The 23575-nt window shown below is 44.3% G+C and overlaps 1 protein-coding gene across 5 annotated transcripts in view; it reads right to left on the bottom strand.

The window, feature by feature from the left end:
• NRK (Nik related kinase) overlaps positions 1-23575 on the bottom strand; it is a 117902-nt gene that overhangs the window by 57210 nt on the left and 37117 nt on the right. For all 5 annotated transcript variants that reach the window (XM_052813433.1, XM_052813434.1, XM_052813430.1 and 2 more), the window contains exons 3-8: positions 17345-17401; positions 9619-9744; positions 8691-8801; positions 6776-6866; positions 4588-4718; positions 1717-1771 (exon numbers count right to left, since the gene is read on the bottom strand). In XM_052813433.1, coding sequence (XP_052669393.1) covers positions 1717-1771; positions 4588-4718; positions 6776-6866; positions 8691-8801; positions 9619-9744; positions 17345-17359 — 529 coding nt within the window. In that variant the 5' untranslated portion in view covers positions 17360-17401. The remainder of the gene's footprint in view (positions 1-1716; positions 1772-4587; positions 4719-6775; positions 6867-8690; positions 8802-9618; positions 9745-17344; positions 17402-23575) is intronic.

Raw genomic sequence — 23575 nt, 5'->3', positions numbered from 1 at the left:
TGGCATAAAGAGAAAATGCAGGATGAAGAAAACCTGATGGGAAGCAGAGAGCTCATAAACTGCATCACTGGCACAGAGTGTAATGACTAAGCACACATTTAATCTATTCTGTGTTTCGGGAGTGTGAGCACCATTATTAGACAATCTGCAACAGACTCTACTCATGCATTCAGATGCTGGTTTCTCTCCAGCCCGATGTACTTCTCTTTACTGTTACTGTTCTGGAAAGTTGAAGCTACAAAGAACTCTGCAGAAAGTAAATACCGTCACATCTCATCTATCCCAGGCATTTTGTCTGGAATTATGAGTGTGCTCCATCTGTCACGGAGAAATATCAAGGGTCAGAGGTCTTCTTTCACAAAACAGAGCTACCGAATGACAACTGATAGGAACTACATGGAGGCTGATTTCTAATGATATACAGGTGTTCAGCAGTGATTCTCTTAACAGGAATGGACTTACAGCATTACAGAACTAGTAAAAGTGAGGGGACTGTGGTCTGGTAAAGCCTTCACTGCCTTCTATTAATTTCTCTGCCTGCATCCACCTGCTGTCATTTCTCACATCTGGGTTCTGTTTTTGACTTTTTCCTTTGTATTTTCAATAGCACGTGATCCATTTGGGGGGGGGCGCAGAAGAAGTCTGGTTTCTAGCTATGGGTCCTAGACAACCCACTGTTGTACTACAGTAAACAAAACACAATGCAACAGAATATAATCCACAGCATTTCCCTGCCAAAACTAGCAAAAACATCAAATACAAGTGGCACGAGGAATTAGCATGCAAAGCTACAAAGTCTCTCTCGAAAAAAACTCCCTACGGACTTACGTCTCAGGACTAAGCTTCAGCTAGGCTGAAGCACAGTGTCTGAAAATGCTCCTGAACTCCAGCTGGCTCCTGAGTGCTGCTAAAACCCAAGTCTGACGGGCGAGCAGCCAAGTGTGTTTTTTTAAAAAACACAGCCTACGTGCTCTCAAGCTCAGGCCAGAAGATAATTTATTTCATCTCCTGTGCTCTCCGCAGTGACCAGATACCCCACCGCATCACATCTGCTTCGCGGGTGCTGGGGCAAAGCAACCGCTCTTCCGTGGAAACAAAAATGCACGAGGTGTTTGCATCCACGCCGCAGCCGCCGATCTCTGCCCGACGGCTGCGAGAGGCCAACCGGAGGAGCGAGAGGGACAGCTGGCAGGTGAGGGCAGGCTGGAAAACTATGGCAATCTGCTGTCGGGTTGAGAATGTGGTCATGGACCGAAGCCATTACGTGAGCAAATACAGTATTCATCCCAAAACCTGTGAGAATCAAGTCAGTCCCAGAGTAAAAATATAACCTTTAGGCCTAGCTTCTCCCACTGTCATATTTTTTTTTTAGTGACCTAAACCCAAAGCCACTCTTGTCAATTTTTTCTGCTAACGTGTCGATCGCTTCTGCTTAGCTGTACCCACAGGCAGCGATCAACAAAGTGATGCTTACAAGAGCTCTAAGAAAAAAAATTTTGTTTCCCTAGGAAATGAAGGCAAGGAATCAAAATATAGACTTAAAGGATTGAAGAGGAAAGCCAAAGAGCCCAAAAGAGAAAAAGTCATAGATTATTTTTAAAGATACAGCCAGAACCAGAATTTTGTACATCTGCACATTAGCCAAGCATGAGTTATTTTAACACAGAACATGTCCACAAAGCACAGACACCCCCACGTTTATACCAAATCACTTACGAGGAGCTCCTTCGGCCATTTCAATAGCAGTGATTCCCAGAGACCATAGGTCACTCTGCAGGAAAAGAAACATTGCACATTGCAACTTGCAGCATTCAAGCTTTTTTGTTTTGTTTTGTTTTTACAGTTTCCCTAGATTTCTCCTGGATCCGGTGGTTTTAGAGTGACACACATTCTGCTCCCTCCCATTCCCTACTGAGCTTTTAGGAAACGTGCTAATAGCCAGAAGCTTCCCATTTCCCATGCAACTCTGAACAGCTGATTCATCATTTAAGCAGCCAGCCCCAAAATGCAGACCTTCTGCATTCAAAAAACAAGAGCCAGAATATAGCAGGCACCATTTAAATATATGTCTTAAATCTTTTAAACTGTTTTCATGAGGCAGTGAGACACAGCAGTGCCTCATCCCCCTGCTCCTGGCCAAAAAAATTTTTGGTCTTAATGCTTATTTCAGAGCAGTCATTGCTGAGTTTCGACACTGATGGAACAGAAATTATGGTCAGGCCTTGGGGTCTGACTTCTTCTGTCTACAAAGTCTCCAGCCACATGTTTTTGGGCACATGAAAGGAAAGGAGAGCACATCACGCAGTCAGATTTACGCTGCAGTATATGTTCAGCTCAGTTAACTTCGAATGGACTTTTCTTTATCAGGTCATCTGGATGGTAAGGGCCAGGTTTTGAGCATGGAAGGTAAATCGGAAACACCACCAGTGACTGTAAAAACTTCACAGGTTTCCACTTGACTAATCATGTGCATTATTTTACTATTTTTTGTGTCTAAATATAGCCAAATGTGAGGCAGGTGACCAAACCAACCTGCAGGGCTTCTCTAAAACTATCTTTTAAAAAGGGAACAACAGAAGACAAACCTTCAAAGATTAGAAGCAATATAGCATTACATGAATAGCAGCTCATACGCAGCCTGGCACTCTAACTGACTTTATCAACAGAGCCTTCTCAGTCCAGCTGCTCTGAACTGCTTTACACAAGCTGAAAACCAGTTCACATCACAGTTTGTGGAGGGATTTGACAACAAAACTGGTGGGAATTTAATAGATACATGATCCTGACTTGTTATTAAGTAAATGACTGAAAATTCTAGGGATATTACTGCAGGTTTTGGGGACAATGGGAGAAACAACCAAGCTACAAAGAACTTTGGTTTGGAGTTTCAAAGCGCAAGAGGCAGACAAGGTGAAAGGGAGGATGACAGCAGTGTTCGTAAAGGTCAGTGTGTATATATACATATTTATGCATATATATTTTTACTCATTCGTTATAATTTTTTTTTTATTATTATTTTTTTTTGGAACAGCAAGAAGTTACAGAGTGGCTTCCTGCTACTTTGCTCATCATATCAGCTATAGAAAAGACCGGCCCCATGCCACCATCTGAGTCATTGCACTGTCTGCATAAGTGCTTCCAAAACCCTTCGCTGATCAGTTTTAAACTACCATCTGCAGAATCTATTCTGAAGCAGACATAAATGCACACAGATGAACTGTGATTATTACAGAAGGCAAAGAAACCTCAGGAATTAGGGGTGCATGTTCCTAATGCTTGTATCTTCTGAAAAAGTACACATTCTGAAAAGGAAATCGACTGGGAACAGGGAATGAAGACAAGAGATTAATTTCTTGAGGTTTCAGTAAAAGATTTACAGGGTATGAAAAATAAAACAAAATCCAAGAACATTCTTTGGTCATGACTGACACTCACACGACGTGACCTCACTCTGCCAGTGCAGCACAGAAGGTCTCAACAAGGGAGAATCACAGCCTCTGAATCACTACAGAATGGAAGCAATAACCTGTTCTTCTAATAAGTATTTCTGAAGCCACAATTAGAATGAGAGGTGCAAAGCGGCAACCAAGAGAGTGACCGGAGGGTCACTCAGAAGATGGCTGCTCGGAAAGCCATCCCTGGAAAACATCCTGCATGGTAAGTGTAGGCAGAGGAATGACAACACTGCTGGAAACAGGCCAGATGACAAAGAATAAGCTTTGTAAATCTCTTTGGAACAGCATCAGCATATTATAAGAGTTAGGAGGAGAACCAGAAAAAGTGCTTGATAGCTGTTCTTGGGCTCCCCAGTACAAGGAAGTCATGGACATACTGGAGTGAGTGCAGCAAAAGGCCACAAAGTTGTTAAAGGGCTTGGAGCTGGGAGGCTCTGGGCTGAGAGAGATGGAACTGCTCAGCCTGGAGAAGGGAAGGCTCGAGGGCATCTCATACATGCGTACACATTCCTGATGGGAAGGGAGTACAGAAGACCAAGCCAGACTTCTGAGTGGTGCCCAGTGACAGGACAAGAGGCAATGGGCACAAACTGAAATACAAGAAATTCTGCGCCTTCTCACCTCAGCCACCCTGCGAATGACCAGAAATCATTCTGGGATGGGAAACCTCTTGCAGTCACATGCTCGTAAACGAGTGAAGTGATACTAATTGTTGCCAATTAACTCAGGATTCACAGCTGAGTGGAGAGTAAAACAGCTCTATCACAGAGGAAAGCAGTAACTTGTCATATTAGTATTATACTACTTCAAGTATTCCTTCCAAATTTACCTCTTCCTTTCTTTTCTGTCCTGACCTGCAACCTCCATACATCAGTTTTGGGTTTTTTTTGGCACAGAAGTTCATGAAAGTGTATTTCATGTAGTAGCAATTCACAAAAATATATTCATAATGAAACTCCACTCTTAAAAAAAGAGCCACCACCCACATATTACAAATACTTCTATTTGTACAGTTATAATATTATTGCAGTTTAAAAGGAGGGCAGTTTGAACTTTTCAAATGCAGTACTTGAGCAGGATTTTAGCAATAACCTGCACATTTTGCTACCTTATGCAGACTTGTAACGCTTACTCTGTAATCATACGTAGAGTCTGGGTTCTCCTCACAAGCAATGACCTCAGGCGCCATCCAATACGGTGTGCCAATAAACGTGTTTCTTCTCCCAATAGTCCTATCCAGTTGAGCACTTACACCAAAATCCACTGAAAAGCCAAGCAGAGGTAAAGAAATTAGTAAAGAGTTGTATCCATGTGGCAGTGTTAGCTTGGCTACTTTCACACTGTTTAGAATACCAAACCTTTGGGCTACAATACATATCAAATCTGAGTTCTTCCAGTACATCTTGTCCAATAGTTGAAATTTAACTGCCTTTTTTTTGTTGTTCTTTTTGACAGAAGGATCAAATAAACAGCATGCTAAATCTGCCAGGCAGGTTACAGCAGACGTGAATTGCTCTAGGAAGACATTACAGAATAATTTATGCTTAATCTAAATGCTGCATTGAGTAGGACTCGAGATCTTTAACTACTATGTGAAAGGAAAAATAGTATCTACGGACAAGGCAAATTTGGATGTGTCTAATATGGCCATTTGTGAAAGCTGGAAAGAACTACCATGTCACTTCATTTCAAGGTGTTTGGAATAACTCCTTCCCTACACTCACACACTATCTTAGAACAAGCTGGAGAGTACATTAGTTTATTCTGATCTTAGACTCACTATAATGAGAGAATTGTGTGGTGCTCTGTGCTGAAAAGGGTGTTACTTTCATCAGCATTGTATAGCAAAATGGTTTTGTTCAGATATGAAGAAGGGCCCATACAACCAGTAATTATGTGATTCTATTTTACTTTGAACGCACCTCTAAGATACACTAATTGGATCCACTGGGCATAGCACTTGAGTGCTATTCACAGAGAAGACAAAAAAACAGGAAAAAGAAAGGACTGAAAGGAGACAGCCCTATGGTTACCATCAAGGAGCAGATTTTCTCACTTATTACCTCATTGCAGATCACCTGCAAACCACAATCATTTGTACTACTGTAATTTAATGTGCCTGTTTAGCTAATCCTCTCCAGCAATAAGTTGGACCTGGCCTTTGGGATCATCACGCGCTTTGTGCTTCCGATGGGAAGTGTGCACACTTACGCTGAAGTGGAACGGAACTGGACTGAGAACCTCTTGGGTTTCTAGCTTCTTTAAAGACATATGAGCTAAATCTCTCTGGAAACTGCCTTTTCTTTTTTTTTTTTGCCCCCCCCCAAATTGTTATACTTGGTAAATCTGTTTCGCCTTTACCCACAGTTAGAATGGTTTAACTTTCTTGTCAACCATGTGAAGAATGGTGGGACTAGTAACTATACAAGACCGTAAACACACACAAACCCGCTATTTTGCCAGTTTTAAGAGGGAACAGTTGAAAACTGTACGTACCTTTTAGAGACTACAAGCAAAATCCTGCCTTCATTTAATACAACAGCAGAACTCCCTTTGACTTCAGTGATGCCAGGATTTCACCATAAAGTTAAACCATAATAAGATTTGAAGTACTTATTTTTACTTGCTCCAGCAAAACATCCTGCCCCACACCCACGGGCCAGCTTTATTATTTTTGTTCTCCAACTCTGCAGTGAATCTTTCAATTAAAGAGAGAGGGAGCACAAAGATCATCCCAAATAAGAGAAGTGCTCTCCTTGAGACTGGTCCTTTAAATCAAGAGAGATACGTACTTGAGTTTAGTCTTATGAAGTCAGAAGTTGTCAGCAGTGACATGTCACAGCAAGAAAAGGAAATAAGTAAACTCTCCAACATTTTTGAGAGGTGACTATTAGCAAGAGCTACTCTTCAGTAGTAGCCCTTACACAGGATTAATTTCACCTATTGTCAGATTTATGAAAATCTCTAAGACCACTTCCCTTGGAGAAATGGATTGGCATAATTTATTCCCTCAACTTTTTTATTCTGCAAGTCTTTGTATGCCGGAATCTGCTGTGAAGGCCTGATGGTGCTGTGACTTACTAGACACGTTCTGTGTTTGACTGCCCAGAAGTAGCTGTATTCCCCACAGGCTGAGTGACATCCTTGCAGAATATGTCACATTTTCAGCTCTTTCTATATGACAGACACCTTATAAACAAGCATTAATGCTACTTGACATATTTTTTGCTCTTAGGCTACTGAAGGTTCTTTCAGAGACAAGATGGAAATTTTAAATTTTTTTACGAACAGGTTTCTGGCACACATTTAAGGAAACTTACCCAGTTTTACTTCTGCATTTTCTGTAAGAAGAACATTCTGTCCTTTAATATCTCGATGGATGACATGGTGTGCATGAAGATGTGCCAAGCCCTAAAAGAAAACCAGACTCTCCTTATTCTTTCTTCCTATCATTATCATGAGCATGGCATTGTTGCCTTTTTACATTTCTACCCTTCTCAGACTTTATTCATAGGGAAAGTCCTTTAGATATTATTAACAACATGAAGACCCTGGGTTCGAGGAGGAGAGAGGACAGCAATCGCAGATTTGATTGTTGTGTTTATCCACAGGCCTGACAGTAGTGGAACATCTCTGAAGTCAAGTGTGAAGAGAACAAGGTAGCAATATTTTAAACTTCTCAGAATCAAGGGATGCCTCCTTATACCATGTGTTAAAAGCAAACAAAAGAGAGAAAGAGCAATGCAGAATGCTCTGTATGAGGACCAGAGACAGCAGCTGGCTGGCCAGTGGCTCGAATTCTGCATTCAGCAAAACCATGTTCAATGGTAAATGGACCACAGAAAGTTCAAAATACCATGTCAGACCTCTTTTTGAATGCAGCAAATATTGTTTTCATTCAGCTAATACTTGCAATATTCTGCCTCCTCCTTCATTCCAAATTTGTCCATGGTTAAGCTAGCATAGATATAAAGTAACACACCGAAATAATACATTATAGTAAGCCAGGGGATGCTTCACTCAAAATCCTTAGCCTCTGTAATATTAATGACTTCAAACAGAGCTTCCACCCAGCTTCTAATTTTTCCAGAAGGAAACATTGTCAATCCACATGCAACTGGGCCATTCTGTTTTGAAACAAGCACGATTAAATCCAATTTCTTGTTCTACACCAGCATGCTGTTACGGTTTTCAGTTTTATGAGCATAAACCAAATGTTTTAACATCAATTGCTTTAATAGAGATATTATAGCCACACAAATGAAGAGCAACCTGACCAGACATTAAGATTTTTTTTTTTTTTGTGCAGAAGAGCTCTCCCCACACTCTCCAGCTATAGTTATTACAATCTGCAGTCTAACGCCAAATCATTTTAAGATGGCCAATGTTCTCTACTGAGCACGCTTCTCAACTCCTCTGCTCCAGAAGCAAAGATTTACCCCTATTCAAGCATTACTTTGGCATGCCATTTGAATTCCAGCTCCCAGCATACACATTCATCTTGCCATTATTTAGAAAAGAAGTAAAACTCCATTACAAGGAAGACGGATCAGTAACTCTGTAATGGGTTTTGAATTTAGAATGACAGGTTCCAACATTTCTTTTTTTTTCCAGGCTAGTTCACTAGATTACACTCGGGATTTGTTTTATCCTCTGTACTTTCCAGGAACAAACAAGCAAACAAAAAGTCGTAAGCCTGCATAGAATGAAATACAGCCCCAAGAATTGTCTCGGGGAATACTGCCCCAGCAGGGCCACCTTTAAGATTTTGGAATGCTGTTTAGTCAATGTTGCTTCTAGTAGTGTGGAAAAGAGGCCCCTGAGTGTGTGTGGGTAAAGGAATTATGAACAGAAAGATCTTACGCAGCATGAAAAGCTGAAGCAATGAGCAGCAATATCTCCTGATGTGGAGGACAGACTTACTGAAAACAGAAAATTTATTTACTTTTCTAGATGCCCAGAATCTGGACTTGCAGAAGATGGCTATTTGCCATAGGAAACAGGAATTTTCTGTTCTTCATACAGAAAACAGGATTAACTACAGTAATATGGGAAGTCAAGCAGCCATCATGCTGGCTCTTTGGCCTCTTCTGAACTCAAGGACCACAGCCCACGAGCCCCACGGATCAAAACCTTTAAACAATAATGCTCATTAGTGACATATGTTAGCGACCGAAGGCTTGGAAAGGCCTTTTTGTTGCAAAGGAGCAACAAAGCTCTGTTGGCACGACTCACCCTGAGAACCTCTCTGCAGATGTATGCAATCCAGTCTTCCTTGAAACAGTTCCCTTTTGTCTTCTTTACCAGGTCAGTGACAGAGCCCGCACCACAGTACTCCATCACCAGCTGCAGGAAGACAAACCCAATACGCCTTTACCACAGCGCTGGCACGGTACCAGCAGAGATACCACGTGCAAACACCCACTCCACCACAATCAAGGTGGGGCAAACTACACGCAAGCTTCCCGGATGCCAATTGACACAAAATCTCATTTCCTGAATCACACACATTGCTGAATAAATAAAAAAACCTCAGTAGTGCTGTTTTGGGTTTTTTTGGTGGTTTGGGTTTTTGGGGGGTTTTTTCATTTTGGGGGGGTTTTTTGGTTTTTTTTTTTAGAAACTTCAAAATTAGAAAAACAAGAGCTAATAGCACTGAAAAACATGGGAATTTTTTCAAAATTTGAAATTTCTCATTTTGCTGCAAAGCTTCAAAAATGTTGCAGCCAAAAAACCCGGAGGATTCATTTTTCTTCTTTGCTTTATTGCCGATTCCTTTGTTCCCTTTTTTATTTTCCAACTGAAAAAAGGAGAGGAAAGCAACAGGAAAAAGGAGAGGAGGGGAAGAAGACAAGCTCTCCTTCACTTTCATTAAAAAAAAAAAAAAATTACAGAAGCGTTTAATTTGGAAAAAAAAAAGCTCTAACAACAAATCAGAATGACAGCACAAGTCACAAGTATTGTAACATATTTTATGCCCATCCTCAAAGGAAATCATAGGGGATGGAAGACATCTAGGGAGAAGCAATTTTTCTCTTTTATGTGTTATTCTTCAGAACAATGACTTCAGAGTTTCACTGAGACAGAGTCCGAGCCAAGCATACTGGAGCTCTAAAGAAAGGCGCTGTAAATCTTACTAACAGAAATGACACAAAACACTTACCCAGAGTTGATCATCTTGGCCTGCAGGGCTTTTCTTTACAAATGCGCCATAATATGTAGCAATATTCCGGTGATGGGAGTACTTTTTTAGCATATTTATCTCCAGCTTGATTTCCTCCTCTTCATTCTGTAGCAAAAGAGAGCGGAAGGCTCCTTAGGTGACCAGAGATCACTGAGCATCAGGGCTGCCCAGAGCTGCAGGGTAAAACTCATCTTTGGAGGCTTTCAACAACCAGCTGGAACCAGCCCTGAGCAACCTGGTCGGATCCCAAGGCTGACCCTGCTTTGAGCAGGAGGTTGGATCAGACACCTCCTGAGGCTCCCTCCGACCTGAATTATCCTGTGATTATGAGACTGCAACTGAAGGACAGGCTCTTAAGCCGACGACTGAATCACCCTGATCCATCGGCCTAAAACAATGAATTGCTAGTGTTTGACCTAAAGAATCAAAAATGTCCCAATTTGGGTGTAACAATCACATATTGTCTCCCCAGGGGGCTTAGGCAGGACCTATTTATTACTCCCCTATTTGTGGTTTCTGTATGCAGTAATTTAGTCTTGGAGAAATTACCCAGATTCAAACAATAATAAAAATATTCCTAACACTCCATTACTTCAATACTTGGAAAAGCACTTAGTGCACACATCAGCCAATTTGTCTTTCCAGTCCCATGGAGGGTCTTGCTGGGAGGAAGTCAAAGCCAAGAAGTAGGCGACTAGCCACAAATCGAACTCCAGAGCCAGCCCAGGGTTAGGATCTGCTCCTTCCTTGTGAGGCTACCCCACCAGGACCATGGAGTTTTTCCCCGCTCCTAACATCATCCCATCAGTCAAGTCTCCGGCGTTCTGGGGGCTAGCACATCCCTAGACATCTCCTTCCAGGCGCTAGCTAGCTCTGTTTTCCCCACTGTCTTTGTTTCAGTCTCTTCAGGGCAGATGTTCTCTTCTGCCCAGCACAGCACTATGCACAATAAGACAACTCACGGAAACACAAGTTTTAATAATTACATTAGAATGAAATACCCTTTTTAAGAGAGAACTGCCTGATCTGAAGAGGTCCTCTTGGAGCTAGCCTGTTTGCTATGTTGCCAACAAGAGAAATGGTGCATAATACCAGGTGAAACACATGTAGATTTTGCTGTCTCATTTGCTTCAATAGCAAATGAGTGGTGCTGCCCGGTATCCTTGTATAGGTTAAAAGGAGTATGACAAAGTTGAAAATTAATTTACCCTGCTGCAAAACATCCCAGTCAGCACTTACTAGCTGAAGGGAAAAAAAAAAAAAGATGCGGTAAGAACAGCTCAGCCCCACAGGACATTTCTCTGCACTTTTCCATTATTTTCCAGTAGCTTTGCCATCGAAGCTTTCCTTTAACCATCACAACACACTCCTTACAAAACGAGCTGCGTTGTCTTCTCTACCTGTAGCAAAACATTAAAGCCTGACAGGCTGACACCAAATTCTCTCAAGCATATGCATATGATGTGTCTTATTAAACCTGACCACATAAAAATCAATTCCAACAGAAGGGACCAATAAGTTTTCCCCAGTAACATCAATCCACAGGAGACATGTTACCAGACCAAAGCCTCATTGTCTTAAGCTTTAGGAAATGGGAAATGTAAAATAACTCCACTTGAAGCAAAATGAGCTATTTCAGGTTTCAGAACAGCCCCTTTGTTGAACACAGGCTCTCAAGCTGCACACATTACACTAGATATTTCGTTTCTCTTTTGTTTGCAATTAAGGAGAAAGGAGGACCCTTAGTCCTCGGCTTGATACAGCCCTGGATGTTGTATGACTTAATTAGCAAGGGTAAGGAGGAGGCTGGGGCAGCACCTGGAGTCTCCAAGAGAAATCAGAGCTGACTCCCAGACAGCATGCAGGAAATCCTCCGTGAGCGAGGTCCTATTTCTCTCTGCACGTGGCCAGGACACAATCAAACGGAGCTCAGAGCTCGTGCTGATGCTTTCTAGGAGGCGAAACAAGGCTCTACTCCCTTTGGGACTCCAGATAGTACACGTGAAAGGGTGGAAACAGGCAGGTGAGGAGAAGGCAGAGAATAAGGACATGGGAACCGTGGTCCTGGACCTGACCACAAGGGTCCGGTCACTGAGTTTCTGGTAATGGATCTTTAGGGAAGAAAGGGAGAAAGCGGGACAAACAGGGAGGACTCCTTTCCCTCCCTGCTGTCCCTCCTGCATCCTGCCCACTCCTTTGCTAGGGCAACCAAGCATGCGGAGGGGCAACATTAATCTTTGGTAAAGGCCTTCCCCAAATTACTTAACATCTCTTCAGATCTTAATGTTTTGGGGATTTTTAACTCCGCCCATCTGCATGAACTTTGCACTGGTGGAGCCTGACTGAAAAGCTTCCCTGCTATGCCCTCAGCACCAGCCTGCAGCTTTCACAAAGTTCCCCTCGTGGAGCTGGCAGATGTCAACCACTTCCTCAAAGCTGTTGCCTCTTTTTCAGCTCTTCCTCCTTTGCCCCATTCATTTGCTGGATGCTGGAACCATGCTGGCACAGCTCTTATCCGAGTACTTTCTATTCCCCTGCAATCTCGCCTCCATGTCTTTAAAACAAAGATAAGCACGTGCCTGTTTGTGGACATAGCTGGAATACCTGGTAGTCTCTTCTACACCCACTGGCAAGAGCAAAGAGTCGCTGCACATGTGTAATGCTCCTTTCCCATTACCAGCAAGATGATCCAATTCCTGCTTTATCTCACGTCCTTATCTATTTACCCAGAAGGCTGGAACCTGCTCCCTCCCTGCACCCTCCTCTTCTTCCCTTGCCTATCCTTGCCCGTAGAGGCAGTCACCTCTGCTCACACACTGCTGTACGCTGCTCAGGTACAGGATGAGTGCCTTGGGAAGACACCACTCAGATTGGACAGCGGGCTTCCCTGCTGAGCCCCACCACTGCTGAGCAGAAATCCTCTGAGCCAAACTCTTGCATCCTCCAAAGACAGAGACGTGACTTCAAACATCAGTCAGTCTGTAAGGTAAAGGGCTATACAGACAGCAGGTGGGCATTTCACAGACAAAAAGTACTCTGTCTTCCCAGTGCTTGAGTGAGTTTTGGAAAAATTGCTCTATTTCACAAGGAGAAACCAAGGCAAAAGAGGAAATGCGAGCGATTCTGTCCCATGGGCCATGTGTGAGGCCCAGCCAAGGACTGAACCTGGACTTGCTAAGCCTCAGTGCTACATACATTCTTCAAGCAGGGTGACTGGGGACAAAAGCACCCTCAACTTTTCAGTGCGTGCACATGCTCAAGATTTCCACTTTCCACCAGCCCTCTTGTCAGTGTTACCATCAGCCACAACTCCCAGGGGTCTAGAAACCTGCTCATAAATCATGCTGCTTAAGAAGAGGAAACAAGCTCGCAGATCTGCAGGTGCAAGAAGCTGTTTGCTTTCACAAACCAGTGTGTTTCTGGGCACAGATGGCTGCATGCACAAAGATGACAGGTTCGTGATCAAAGGCTATTTTTGAAGATGTGGGCCTATCTGCAATGACATTAGGAAGCAAAGAACTAGAAAGCACACGCCTCTCACCTCAAATGGAAACAAGATCATCAGCTGATAAATACTCCACCAAGAGACCCTGTAGCACTGGGGCAGTTCTAATGACAAGTTTCTCATTTTTTGCTATCTGGAAAGACTGAAAGCAAGGGCAGAGAGAGAATGACCTTCTGCTGCAGAAGAGCTCTTTGATCACCTGTACTGATAGCTGAAGAGAAGAGCAGCAAGAATCCAATCTCTCTGCAAGCACTCCGCTTGCTTGGCGCCGCCAGATAAGAGGAAGCCGAGCCCGCGTGGAGAGGCACATGAGTGCACACAGCCATCAGCCCCCCTTCAACCACCTCAGAGGGCTCCCCCCAACCCCCCCGCAGCGTGACACGGCGGCGCTTCCTGACAGATGTCCAGAGCATCCCGCAATGACCACAGCATCCTGCCGCCGCTCTTAAGAAACTGGCCCGGGGCCGCAGCTCAGGACAGCGAAGGGCGGATTTGTTCAGCTCTCGGTGTGCCCCAGATCTTAGGGCTGAACAATCCCAGCTGGAGCTGGTCAGGGAATTTCTGATGAAATGATTTCTTGCTGGAAAATAAAAGATAGAGTTGGTGAAACGGAAGCTTTTGGCAGAAACGTACGGGTTATGATGAAACGTTAGCTGAAAGACTTCTGAGGTTGAATTTTCTAGTGATGAAAACACGATGCAGGGGGACAGGAACCCACTGCAGAATATCCAAGTACCAGGGAAGTAGCTCAGACCCCTAGGATATGAGATATTCTTGTTCAGTCCCATCCCCTCCCACGTCGGACAGCGCTGGCCTACGACTGAGCAGGTTAGTGACCAAACCACCGCCAACCTACACTGGCATGGGGCTCTGTCAAACTCAGCCACTGGAATTGTCCCACTTCGAATGAGAGGGATCTACTGGAGCCTTGAACCGGGGAGTCCTCTACGCATGTACACAAATCACAAGGTCAATCCAGGCATTCAGCTCTTCTCCACTTTTGTTGGAGACAGGTGAAGGGAAAAAGACCGCATTCGTCTTGATTTTATTTTTTCACCTTCCTGTTTTCTACCACATGAAATTTTCACTCCTTAAGAAAACTGCTCCCTGTGCAGCACTAATCAGATCATATAACCACCCAAAGATGAAAATGGCCACAGGGACTAGGAGCCTCCTGTCTCATTCAAGCAGGTTTACTATGACAGCTTCCATTTCTCACAAGCCAAACTCCATGCGAGATGTTGCTCTCAGGTGCAATTTATAGGCAGGACATTGGAGACTAGGATTTCAATATTTTAAAGACTTTATTTAATGCCTCAAGCTAGCTTTTCAAGACCAAAGGATCAGAAAATAACTTAAACCTGAGCAGACTAACAATGCAAGAGAAATACCGAATCCTTAACAGGCTCTGAATTTATGACACTGAAATTCTGGAGATTGAAAGGATTTCTACATTACAGTTAGGACCCACTACTGCCGCGAGAGGCTTCAGTAAACCAAACGCTATGAAGCAGAGAAAAGCTATTGCTATTTTACAGGAGAACTGAGCTTCAGAGAGACCCTGGACATGTACAGCATCAGCCTCAGCCATTCTCATGCTCCTGCCTACTGCAACTGCAGAGCAGAAGGGCATCGGCTTCCACCACCCTATCTACTCTGCGCTACGACAGACCAGCGGCACGGTCCCCGGCCAGCCGGAGCAGCTGAGGCGGCCAGCAGTAACCCCATTTCTTGCAGCCACGTGGCTCGCCCCAAGCGGTCTGGGAATTTGCACCGAGGTGATGTGAAGGGCTCGGTGGAGACCGCAGCTGCCAACCCCACCCTGCCGCTGCGCCGGCAGCAGTCGGGGTTTACCGTAACACGCCAAGCTGTGCGATGTGGTGGCTGAGGAGAGGACAACCCCAGGGCAGAGGAGACAGCTGCAGGAGGAACCGGCAGCTACTGGCACCAACCGCCTGAGACAACCCTGCACTCATCTTCCCAACATCTCGCCGAGGCACCAGCGAGGGCCTGGAGGAAACCAGTTACAAAGCAGAGGACTGCCTCCAGGTCCACCAGACCGTGCCCTAGCAGCGGGAACACAGCCAACCCCGCGTTAAGAAAGTAGAAATAACAGCAGAAAGGCTTGCACTCACCCTGCACCGAGGTCAGAAAGCAGAAACACGCGAGTACAGCTGAACTGGATTTGTTCAGGGCTTAGTGGGGGAAGAGCACCAGGGAAGACCCCTCCAGGTGGCTGCACCAACGTGCTCACCACTCAACTCTCAAACCGTCACAACTGCTTTCGTATTAAGTGACTCAACGTGAAAACAGCATGATCTGTTATCATTGCCCCTCAAGCAATAGGACAGGTTCCCCAGTATGAGACTGGCTCCCTAGCCTCAAAGGAAGCAGCAAATCAGACCTAAACGGCTGGGTTTTGTTCCCAGAATCACACAAGTCTATCAATGTGAGTTCCTGAAGCTGGACCACAAGGTTGTCCTCCATTTAAATTTTGTTTCCAAGCAAGCAGGCATTACTGGATGCTACAGTTTGTTGCTTACATACAAAGGAGACGGTGTTATGTATAGCAAAGGGAAGGAAATCTTTCCAAGGTTCCCTTCCTGCAGTTTTTGCTTCAATTGTATCATCAAGGAAGGGACTGTCACTGCTGTTAACATGACAGCCCACGAGTGACAGGTTTGGCCACCCCTCACGCACTCTTGACTGTCCCAGCAGAGCATGAAAGCAGTCCATACAGAAGCTCTGGATCACTTCTGAGTCCCTGCCAAGATCTGTCCTGTCAGCTCCTCTGTCAAAGCATGGAGGTGCTCTGATCTCCAGGAATCTGTCTGCGACCCAAACCCTACCCCCTCTCCCTTCCAAAATCCAGCAGCTTCATGTTTGGTGACTGCCATTTTTTAAAACCAAAGCACCTGATGATATAAGTACCTACAGAGCTAAAAGCAAAAAAACCCACCAACCTATAATGTAGTACTCACTTAAAAAATGCACCCTCCTCTGTGCGCAGAGAAGAGCAAAACCGGCAATTCAACTAGGCACGCATATTTGACAAGGTAGCAGCCATAGCCAAACCATCCCTCAGACAGGCTTTGTAAAAGCATTACGGTAGCATCTAAGTTCAAAAAAACCAACGCGCAACTGAGATCACTTGCTGCTCAGGGCTGGATTCCGACACCACCAGAAGAGAGAACTGTCCTGGACCTGCTCTACGTGACAAGACCCACGCAGACACCAACTTGTTCTGCTGTCTTCCAAGACAATCAAAAGACATAGGAAAACGCAAGGCAAGGCTTGCTTGTGCTTGCCCAAAACACCACGTGTAGATGTACCACTGGCAGACTCGGCCCAGAGGACTTGGCCCTGTTTTTAATTTCAGGTGATAACCCTTCCACAGTATCGCAAGAAGACTTTATCTTGGAGTTTTGTACTCCGTACCTACGCTGCCAGAGTGACAGAATGGGAAGCTGGTCTTCAGTGAGACTAGGTGCACCCTACCAAACCACAGACTTCCAGTAAACTGGAGAAGCAGCAGCAGGGAGTCTCCCCAACCTTTCTGGGGCTCAGGCTAACATGGTCTCAAGGAGGCAAGCTGCTTCGCTACTGGCTGTGCTCTTAAAAGGAGAAACAAAAATTAATACTTAGCAACTTTTTCGACAGCCTGTTCCAGCACTGACACCACTTTATAAATGTGAGCAGGGACAGTGCCAATTAAACTGTCTCCTTCTCTCATCTGTCAAATAACAATAAAAAAGTGCTACATTTGCATTTCTAACATGTTCCTGCTTGCTAGCTGTCAGGGTATCTACTCTGAGGAATGGCTGGCACGCGAGGGGAGAGGATGTGATGAAACACAGCAGGGGCAGTGCAGAGCTACAGGAAATCTTTTACTTGCTATCTCTGGAAACAGATAATCAACTAGAAATAAGCAGGAAGAGAGTTCTCCTCTTTGTTATTATAGACCATCAAAATACATGGTAATGCATTCCCTTATTGCTTTGTCACCATTGGTCAGGTACAATTGAAAAATCTCCTTGTATTAACACTTCTCAGTACTTTATAAAACACAAACCGGTGCTCAGCAACCATCATTTATACCACTGGATCATCTTTTATAAGCTACCTGCCTTCTCACGATCTGATTATTTATGTTTCCTTGCACCTTCGTAACAACTTCTTTATTTTTGGTTTTGCACTCACCTCAGTAACATTCATCACTTTGATCGCTGCTAGCTGCCCAGTCTTAACATGGCGACCCTGTTAAAATAACAAAAGATTGTAAGTAAAGCACATACGCAAGCTATGTATACAGTAAGAAATTAGGCATATAACAACTGGGCTTGAGTACTTGCTTTCAATCACGTATCAACAACCTTTCAGTGATACAAAACTACCAAGGTAAAGTTTGGTGATGTGTTATCAGACCCATACCCTTACCATGCTCTAAAGTTAACTGAGTTACCTTTGCAGGGTTGAATTTCCCCCTTTAGCCCAAAGTAAGCAGCAACGCTGGGAGACATCTGCTGTCAGAACACAACATGGCATGAGTTCATGGGTCTCCATCCAACTCCTGTTCAACACAGGTTGCCACCCTCCAAGCCTCCTGTCCTAGGAAATCTCCTACATTTCCAGGGTGACCTAATCAGAACAAACTTCTTGTCCTGCAATCCAGGGCTGATGTGTGCCGGGGAAGCAAGGCGCTGGGCAGCTGGCACTGTCCCCACCTCCGCACCCCACATGTTCTGCCTCACCTCGGGACAAAGGGAAAACTCTGGGTTTCAGTGCATCAATCTGGCAACCTGCATGCGGCTGCCAAGAAACTAAAGCTGTATGTACTTTCTGGGCTTTGGTTTTTTGGTGGGTTTTTGGTTTTTTTTTTAAAAAAAGACTTTTTACTGTGAAATGCTTGGGTTTTTAAATTCTTACTGCAGCCGAGTTAACTATATCTCAGCTACCTCCCAAAAAGCATGCAGAGGCTTTGTATTTAAAATGTAATCTCTCATGGTGGTGGGGAGGAACTCTCTCAAGGCTTTGACTGTGTGTGTGCCTACATACGTACACACACTTCACTAGTGAAATGCCCACACCCCCATGTTCATTATTAAGCAACAGATAATTACTAATTTTAGACTAGGTAAGTGGCTAGTTTTTGAAAACAAAGCTAGGAAAAGGGAGGTAATAGGGAATAAAGCTATTAAAAGAGAAAACTTGATACCGAGACTGACAAAATGCGGTTCACAAGAATGTATATTAGAAACACAGTGAGGAATCTTGCTGTAAATTGCACAGTTTTTTGGCTTGGTTAGATCAAGTTGCTCAACAGATGCCGTAGATGCAGTCTTTTGCCGTGAAAACCAACACTAATCTCATACTGGAGGATAGTATCAGAAGATTTGTATGAACAGTAGATTGGCTACACGTCCTAACTTCTCACTTCCATCAAATGTTCCGAAATGGGTTTGAAGCTTTGAGACTGCAATTTTGCTCCTGAAATAGTAGTGCCTGCAAAGCTGTCTATCGAAATAACTAACTGACACCTGTTAAGTAAGCCATAGGAAATCAGGAAATCAAATATGAAATGCTGCAGTTTGCAGACAAAATGATTTGCAGGTGCAATTTACACCTGCAAAATTAAAAGCTAGGTTGATGTCATTTTAAAACCCAGGTCCTATCTGCACAAAATTGCATACTAGTGTTATTTCTAAGACTAAGCAGTTTTGCATCAAAGAAAAATGATTCCTCGTTCTCAGGCGATATGTCACAGTCATGTTTTCTTTTACAGCAAACTAAATCCTGCTGAGTTTTTGTATATTTATAAGTGTCCTCCTTCCGTGGAAGCACTCCTGGGATTGCAAAGCTTTTTCTCATAAACTAGAATGATAGCATTTCTATATTATCACAGACCTCGGGAGGAAGACAAACGGGGCGCACCCTCACCAGGCCCACAGCACACACGCCACCGTGGCCGAGAGCAGCTGGGCAGTGAGGAGCGCTCGCCCAGCAGATGCTGGTGTTTGGTCAGCATCCATCCCAGCTGACGTCAATCCCAGTTAGCGAGCTTCCTCTGCACAGCCACAGCTCCTTTGTTGGAGGCCATTGTTTGCAAATGTTTCCAGGCATTGAATGTCTTGGCAATATAGCGAGAGAGGGCCTTCCACAAAATACAGTCATGCTAGACACGCTGGCACCCTGACTTAACTCCAAAGTTTGTCTGGAGTCAAGTACACCGATAATTCCACGTCTCCGGCCAGCACACATCGCAGGCGACCAACCCATCGAAACGATGAGTCTCTCCTGGGCTGCTGTACACTCTGCAAAGAATGATGTCAAGAATCAACACTGATTTTTGTAATTACAGTGAAGCACGGAGATGTGCTTCTTGACTGAAAAAAAAAAATAAAATCAATCAATCAATACTAGGCTAGCATCGCACTTGATATTGAATATTCATCAGAATAAGGAAGGGGGAAAGGCTTGGCATTCAGTTTTGATTTCAAAGCATGATACCTGGTCAAATTGTCCCTCTGTATAACAGGCATCTGTTATTTTGCAGCCACAGTTACTTCCACTGCATGCAAACCTGCTGCTCTCACTCACTTTCACCATTACAAATGAAAACACTGAACCGCCCCAAAAAGGTTTGGAAAATTAGCATTTATGGGAAAGAAAACTGCAAGCCCTTTTGTTTCGTGGGTCAGGATTCAGCTTTGCACAACAAATGTGTCCCTATTAACTGAGATGCACAACTCGATCCTGCTCCTGCGCTCCCAAGAGCTCCCATGTCTGCAACCGGGCTGCCTGCTGGACAGCAGGAGCTTAGTCTGTGCAGAGAGGGCAGGATCATGCCCTGTGCCTTGTCTCAGTGCCCTATCTTCCTCACACCACGCAAAGTTACTACTAGCCTGAGGGAAACACATAGGGTCGCATCCAACCATCCCTCTGCACAGGCTCACCTGCAATAAATGCTCTCCGACTGGGTAAAGCAGCCTTTACATGGAAGTAAATTCTGTTAACTACACACACTTCACACCTTTATGTTCTTTTAGGCCTCTTTATCCTGGAGCAAAACAGAGAGCGGTTCAATAAACCGGAGAATCTGAACCCTTCTCAAGAGGCTGAAAGGAGCACTAAAAACTCATTCCTGTTGGTTTGCTCTAATTGTCAACTCATAACAATTTATTTTCAACAACTGTTATCACACCTTTTGGAAAGAGTCTTCCACGTTTCTTGGTTGCATTAAGCTGAAGAACCTCATCTTCCCCTAACAGCACAAGTTTGTGCAGGGTAATGCAGAGGGCTGCAGGTTAACCTCATGAAAAGGTGTAAACATATCTATATATTTACATCTGCCTTTCATCAAATACCTAAAAGGGATGAATAAGTTTAAAAGTGTGTATAAAAAAAAAGTATCTTGGAGATTATAGCTAAATATATATCTACAGCTATATATCTATATAAAAACATTTTCATCATGAGATACTAATTTTACTGCCATCTCGGCAGATTTATTTTTGATTACAGTTGTACATTTTCCCAAAGTAAAGGATTCATCATTATCATAGAGCAATACATCTCAAAAGTCTCTGCACCTGCTAATGTATGCAATAAACAATGTGGCAGAATTAACGTAACACACACCATCATTTGTCCTTACCCCGACATCATCCCAACATACACAAATAAAACTTTCCTTTAAATATTGCCAAAGGAAAAGGTTCAGCCAGTGGAGACAAAATAATCAGAGAACCCTGGAGACATCCTAAATTTTATTCCTTCTCCCCCCTCTGAACTTCACTGTCTATTCAGCTAGTTACGAAAAAAAGGGGCTGAGGCAAAGCCACCCAACAGCTCACCCAAACACCAGCAGTCGCTGTAAGCAGTGGTTGCACACTGGCACCCTACTGAACTCAGCACCACCACCCAAAAAAGTGCATGTGCTATTGCAAGACTCCACGCTAAGAGGGCTGAAGCTTTCAGAGGCCATGGGTGTTCATGTGGAGAAGAACCACTAATGCCTTTGCAGCTTATCTCAGCAGGGTAACGTGCTCCACATTACACTTGCTTTAATGCACAGACTACAACTGTGCTGGCAGTTCAGCACAAAAATCACAGGTTTCTCTCCTTTACGTTGGTTTTTCAAACTGTTTCGAGTTCATTTTCCTTGACATCTCTAAAAGCAGTAAACATCCTGAACCCAGCCCTGGGCTTCTTGTTAACACACTGACACTAGTGCCTAAGTAAGGAAAGGTTTCAGGGCCTGGCCCCTTATTTTTTTCATTTATCAATAAATCTCAGAGGTTAGCCAGAGTTCATGGGAACTCACACGTTGCTACTTCTGCTGAAGCCACAAGGTTGAGCATGTTTGAATTGTTTTGAGAAAGGTGGCGTTTTGATTTTTGTTTAAAGCTCCTAGGAGCAATTGGCTGTTTTAACTGTTGCCCAACCAAATCAGATCAACAGATTCACTTACTTCCAGTGACGAGACATGCAGAAGTTCGTCCTTTTTGATTTAACCCAAAACATGAGGAAGAACAAGGGGCATTGCCCTCCCAGCCCTCTGCGCAATCCGCCGCTGCCGATCCTTCCCAGATCACTAAAGGGAATCAGCCTGTTGGGATTCAAAATCCTCCGTTGCACGTTTCCTCAGAAACTGGGCAGAGGGCAGGAATGGTCTGTGGGCCCACTTCCCTAACAAAAGGTTTCATCTTTCACCTAAATGCTCTGTTTGAGAGCAGGTTTCAACTCCGGAGAATGCAGCCAAAACATCCAACAGCCATCTGCAAGTCACCCATATTCCTACCCAAGAACACAGCGTTAAATGCTATCAAGTTCATACAGAGCTTAGACATGAACAATTCTAAAGCTCAATGACTTTCTGAAGTTGAAGTTCCTGCCTACATTTTGATGAGGTATCCAAGCTGGAAGAAATTCTACCATTAGCTTTGAGTCCAGCTAAATTCCTTGTCTCCTCCAGAAAATATTTCTGCATAAAGTCTGCTGCAGTTGCCAGTTAGTCACTACAGTAACAATCAGCAAACCTGGAGCCAGCATACAAATTCTTCAAATCTGCATACTGCTCATTGCAGCCACATTTGTGGAAGATGCTTTATGCCAAAGATCTGGTTCTGATGAGCTCCAACTGTGCGTTATCTCTGCAGGGAGATATACATGGAATAGCACAGATCGCTCAGTGTTATTTCTATTGGAGGTATATTTACCTTTTTAGCTCAATTCGATAAAGGAACCACTTATCTATGCCCTCTACTGAGGGTCAAGACATGTATTTTTTCTATTTACATCAAACAAGAGTATCAGCATTAGCTGTCAAGCTATTAGCTGATAAAGGGCCTTTACATGAGTTAAGTATATTTACAAAACGATGCAGTCAGTCACGTACAACACCTTTTCCTGTTAGGTCCAAACAAAAATTTGGGACAGTCCCTGGCTTGGGCCACGATTACAACCAGAGACCCAAGGTCCCGGTGACACACACCTGAGATTGTAAGGCTGGGGGTCACACGCAGAGAGCTTGGTTTGACATCTTCCCTCCCAGATCCCGCAGAGACCTCTCTTCCTAGGGGTGGCAAACAGCTCCCATCAGCTTCTCTCCGCACTTGCGATCCGACAGATCTGAAGCGGACAATTCCAAGTCCAGACGACACAACCCAGCTGTCCTGTTGCAGTGCTGCGCACCATGCCAAGGCAGCCCACGGCAGTCCCATCACACGCTTCCTTTTTGGCAACAGGCGCTCATTAAACGTCCACGTGTTTCTGGGTCTGTCTGATGTAGCTGTCCCCATTTAACCGCAGCAGGAAAAAATGCACGTGAAGGACAGGGACTGCCTGCTGCAGGATACCGAGGCAGCACGAAGCTGGTGGTTTTGACTATGCAGAAGTCCCCACCTGTGTCTATGTCCTGTCCGCAACCAGAAGCACGACCTCGCTTTTCTCTGCCTTAAAAAGCAGCGTTTTTGGCAAGGCTGCGAGGTGTCTATACGCAGGGATACCTCCCAGATGCCAGAAGCCTTGGACGCTCGCTAGTTTGCACCTTTGTGCCCAGGCGGAGGGCAATTCTGCATCAGACACACTCTGCCATCAGGTACGCAGGCATGCAGTGCACTTACGCTGTGCACAAACACCAGTGGCTCACAACATCTGCACAAGGCTGCTGGACTCCTGGGTGACCCTTCCCAGCGCTGCCTGCCTGTGTAAGCCAGAAAGCTGGTAGATACCATAAACTTCACTCTTGGGCCCTTCTCTGGATAGTGAAGGTTTGTATTTGCAAGCAAGATCTGGCTGTTGGAGGTGGAGGACTTTTGAGGCCAGAGGTCTTTCTCACCCAGAAGCATTTATTACGGGATAACCAATGAAGGCTGCAGCCACCCGCCCTTCGGGAGCAAGGTGAAGGCACAGCTGTTTTGCTGCAAGTTC

The sequence above is a fragment of the Harpia harpyja genome, chromosome 18 (assembly GCF_026419915.1).
Source record: "Harpia harpyja isolate bHarHar1 chromosome 18, bHarHar1 primary haplotype, whole genome shotgun sequence".
NCBI classification, from domain to species: Eukaryota; Metazoa; Chordata; class Aves; order Accipitriformes; family Accipitridae; genus Harpia; species Harpia harpyja.
This window is presented reverse-complemented; position numbering and strand designations above follow the sequence as displayed.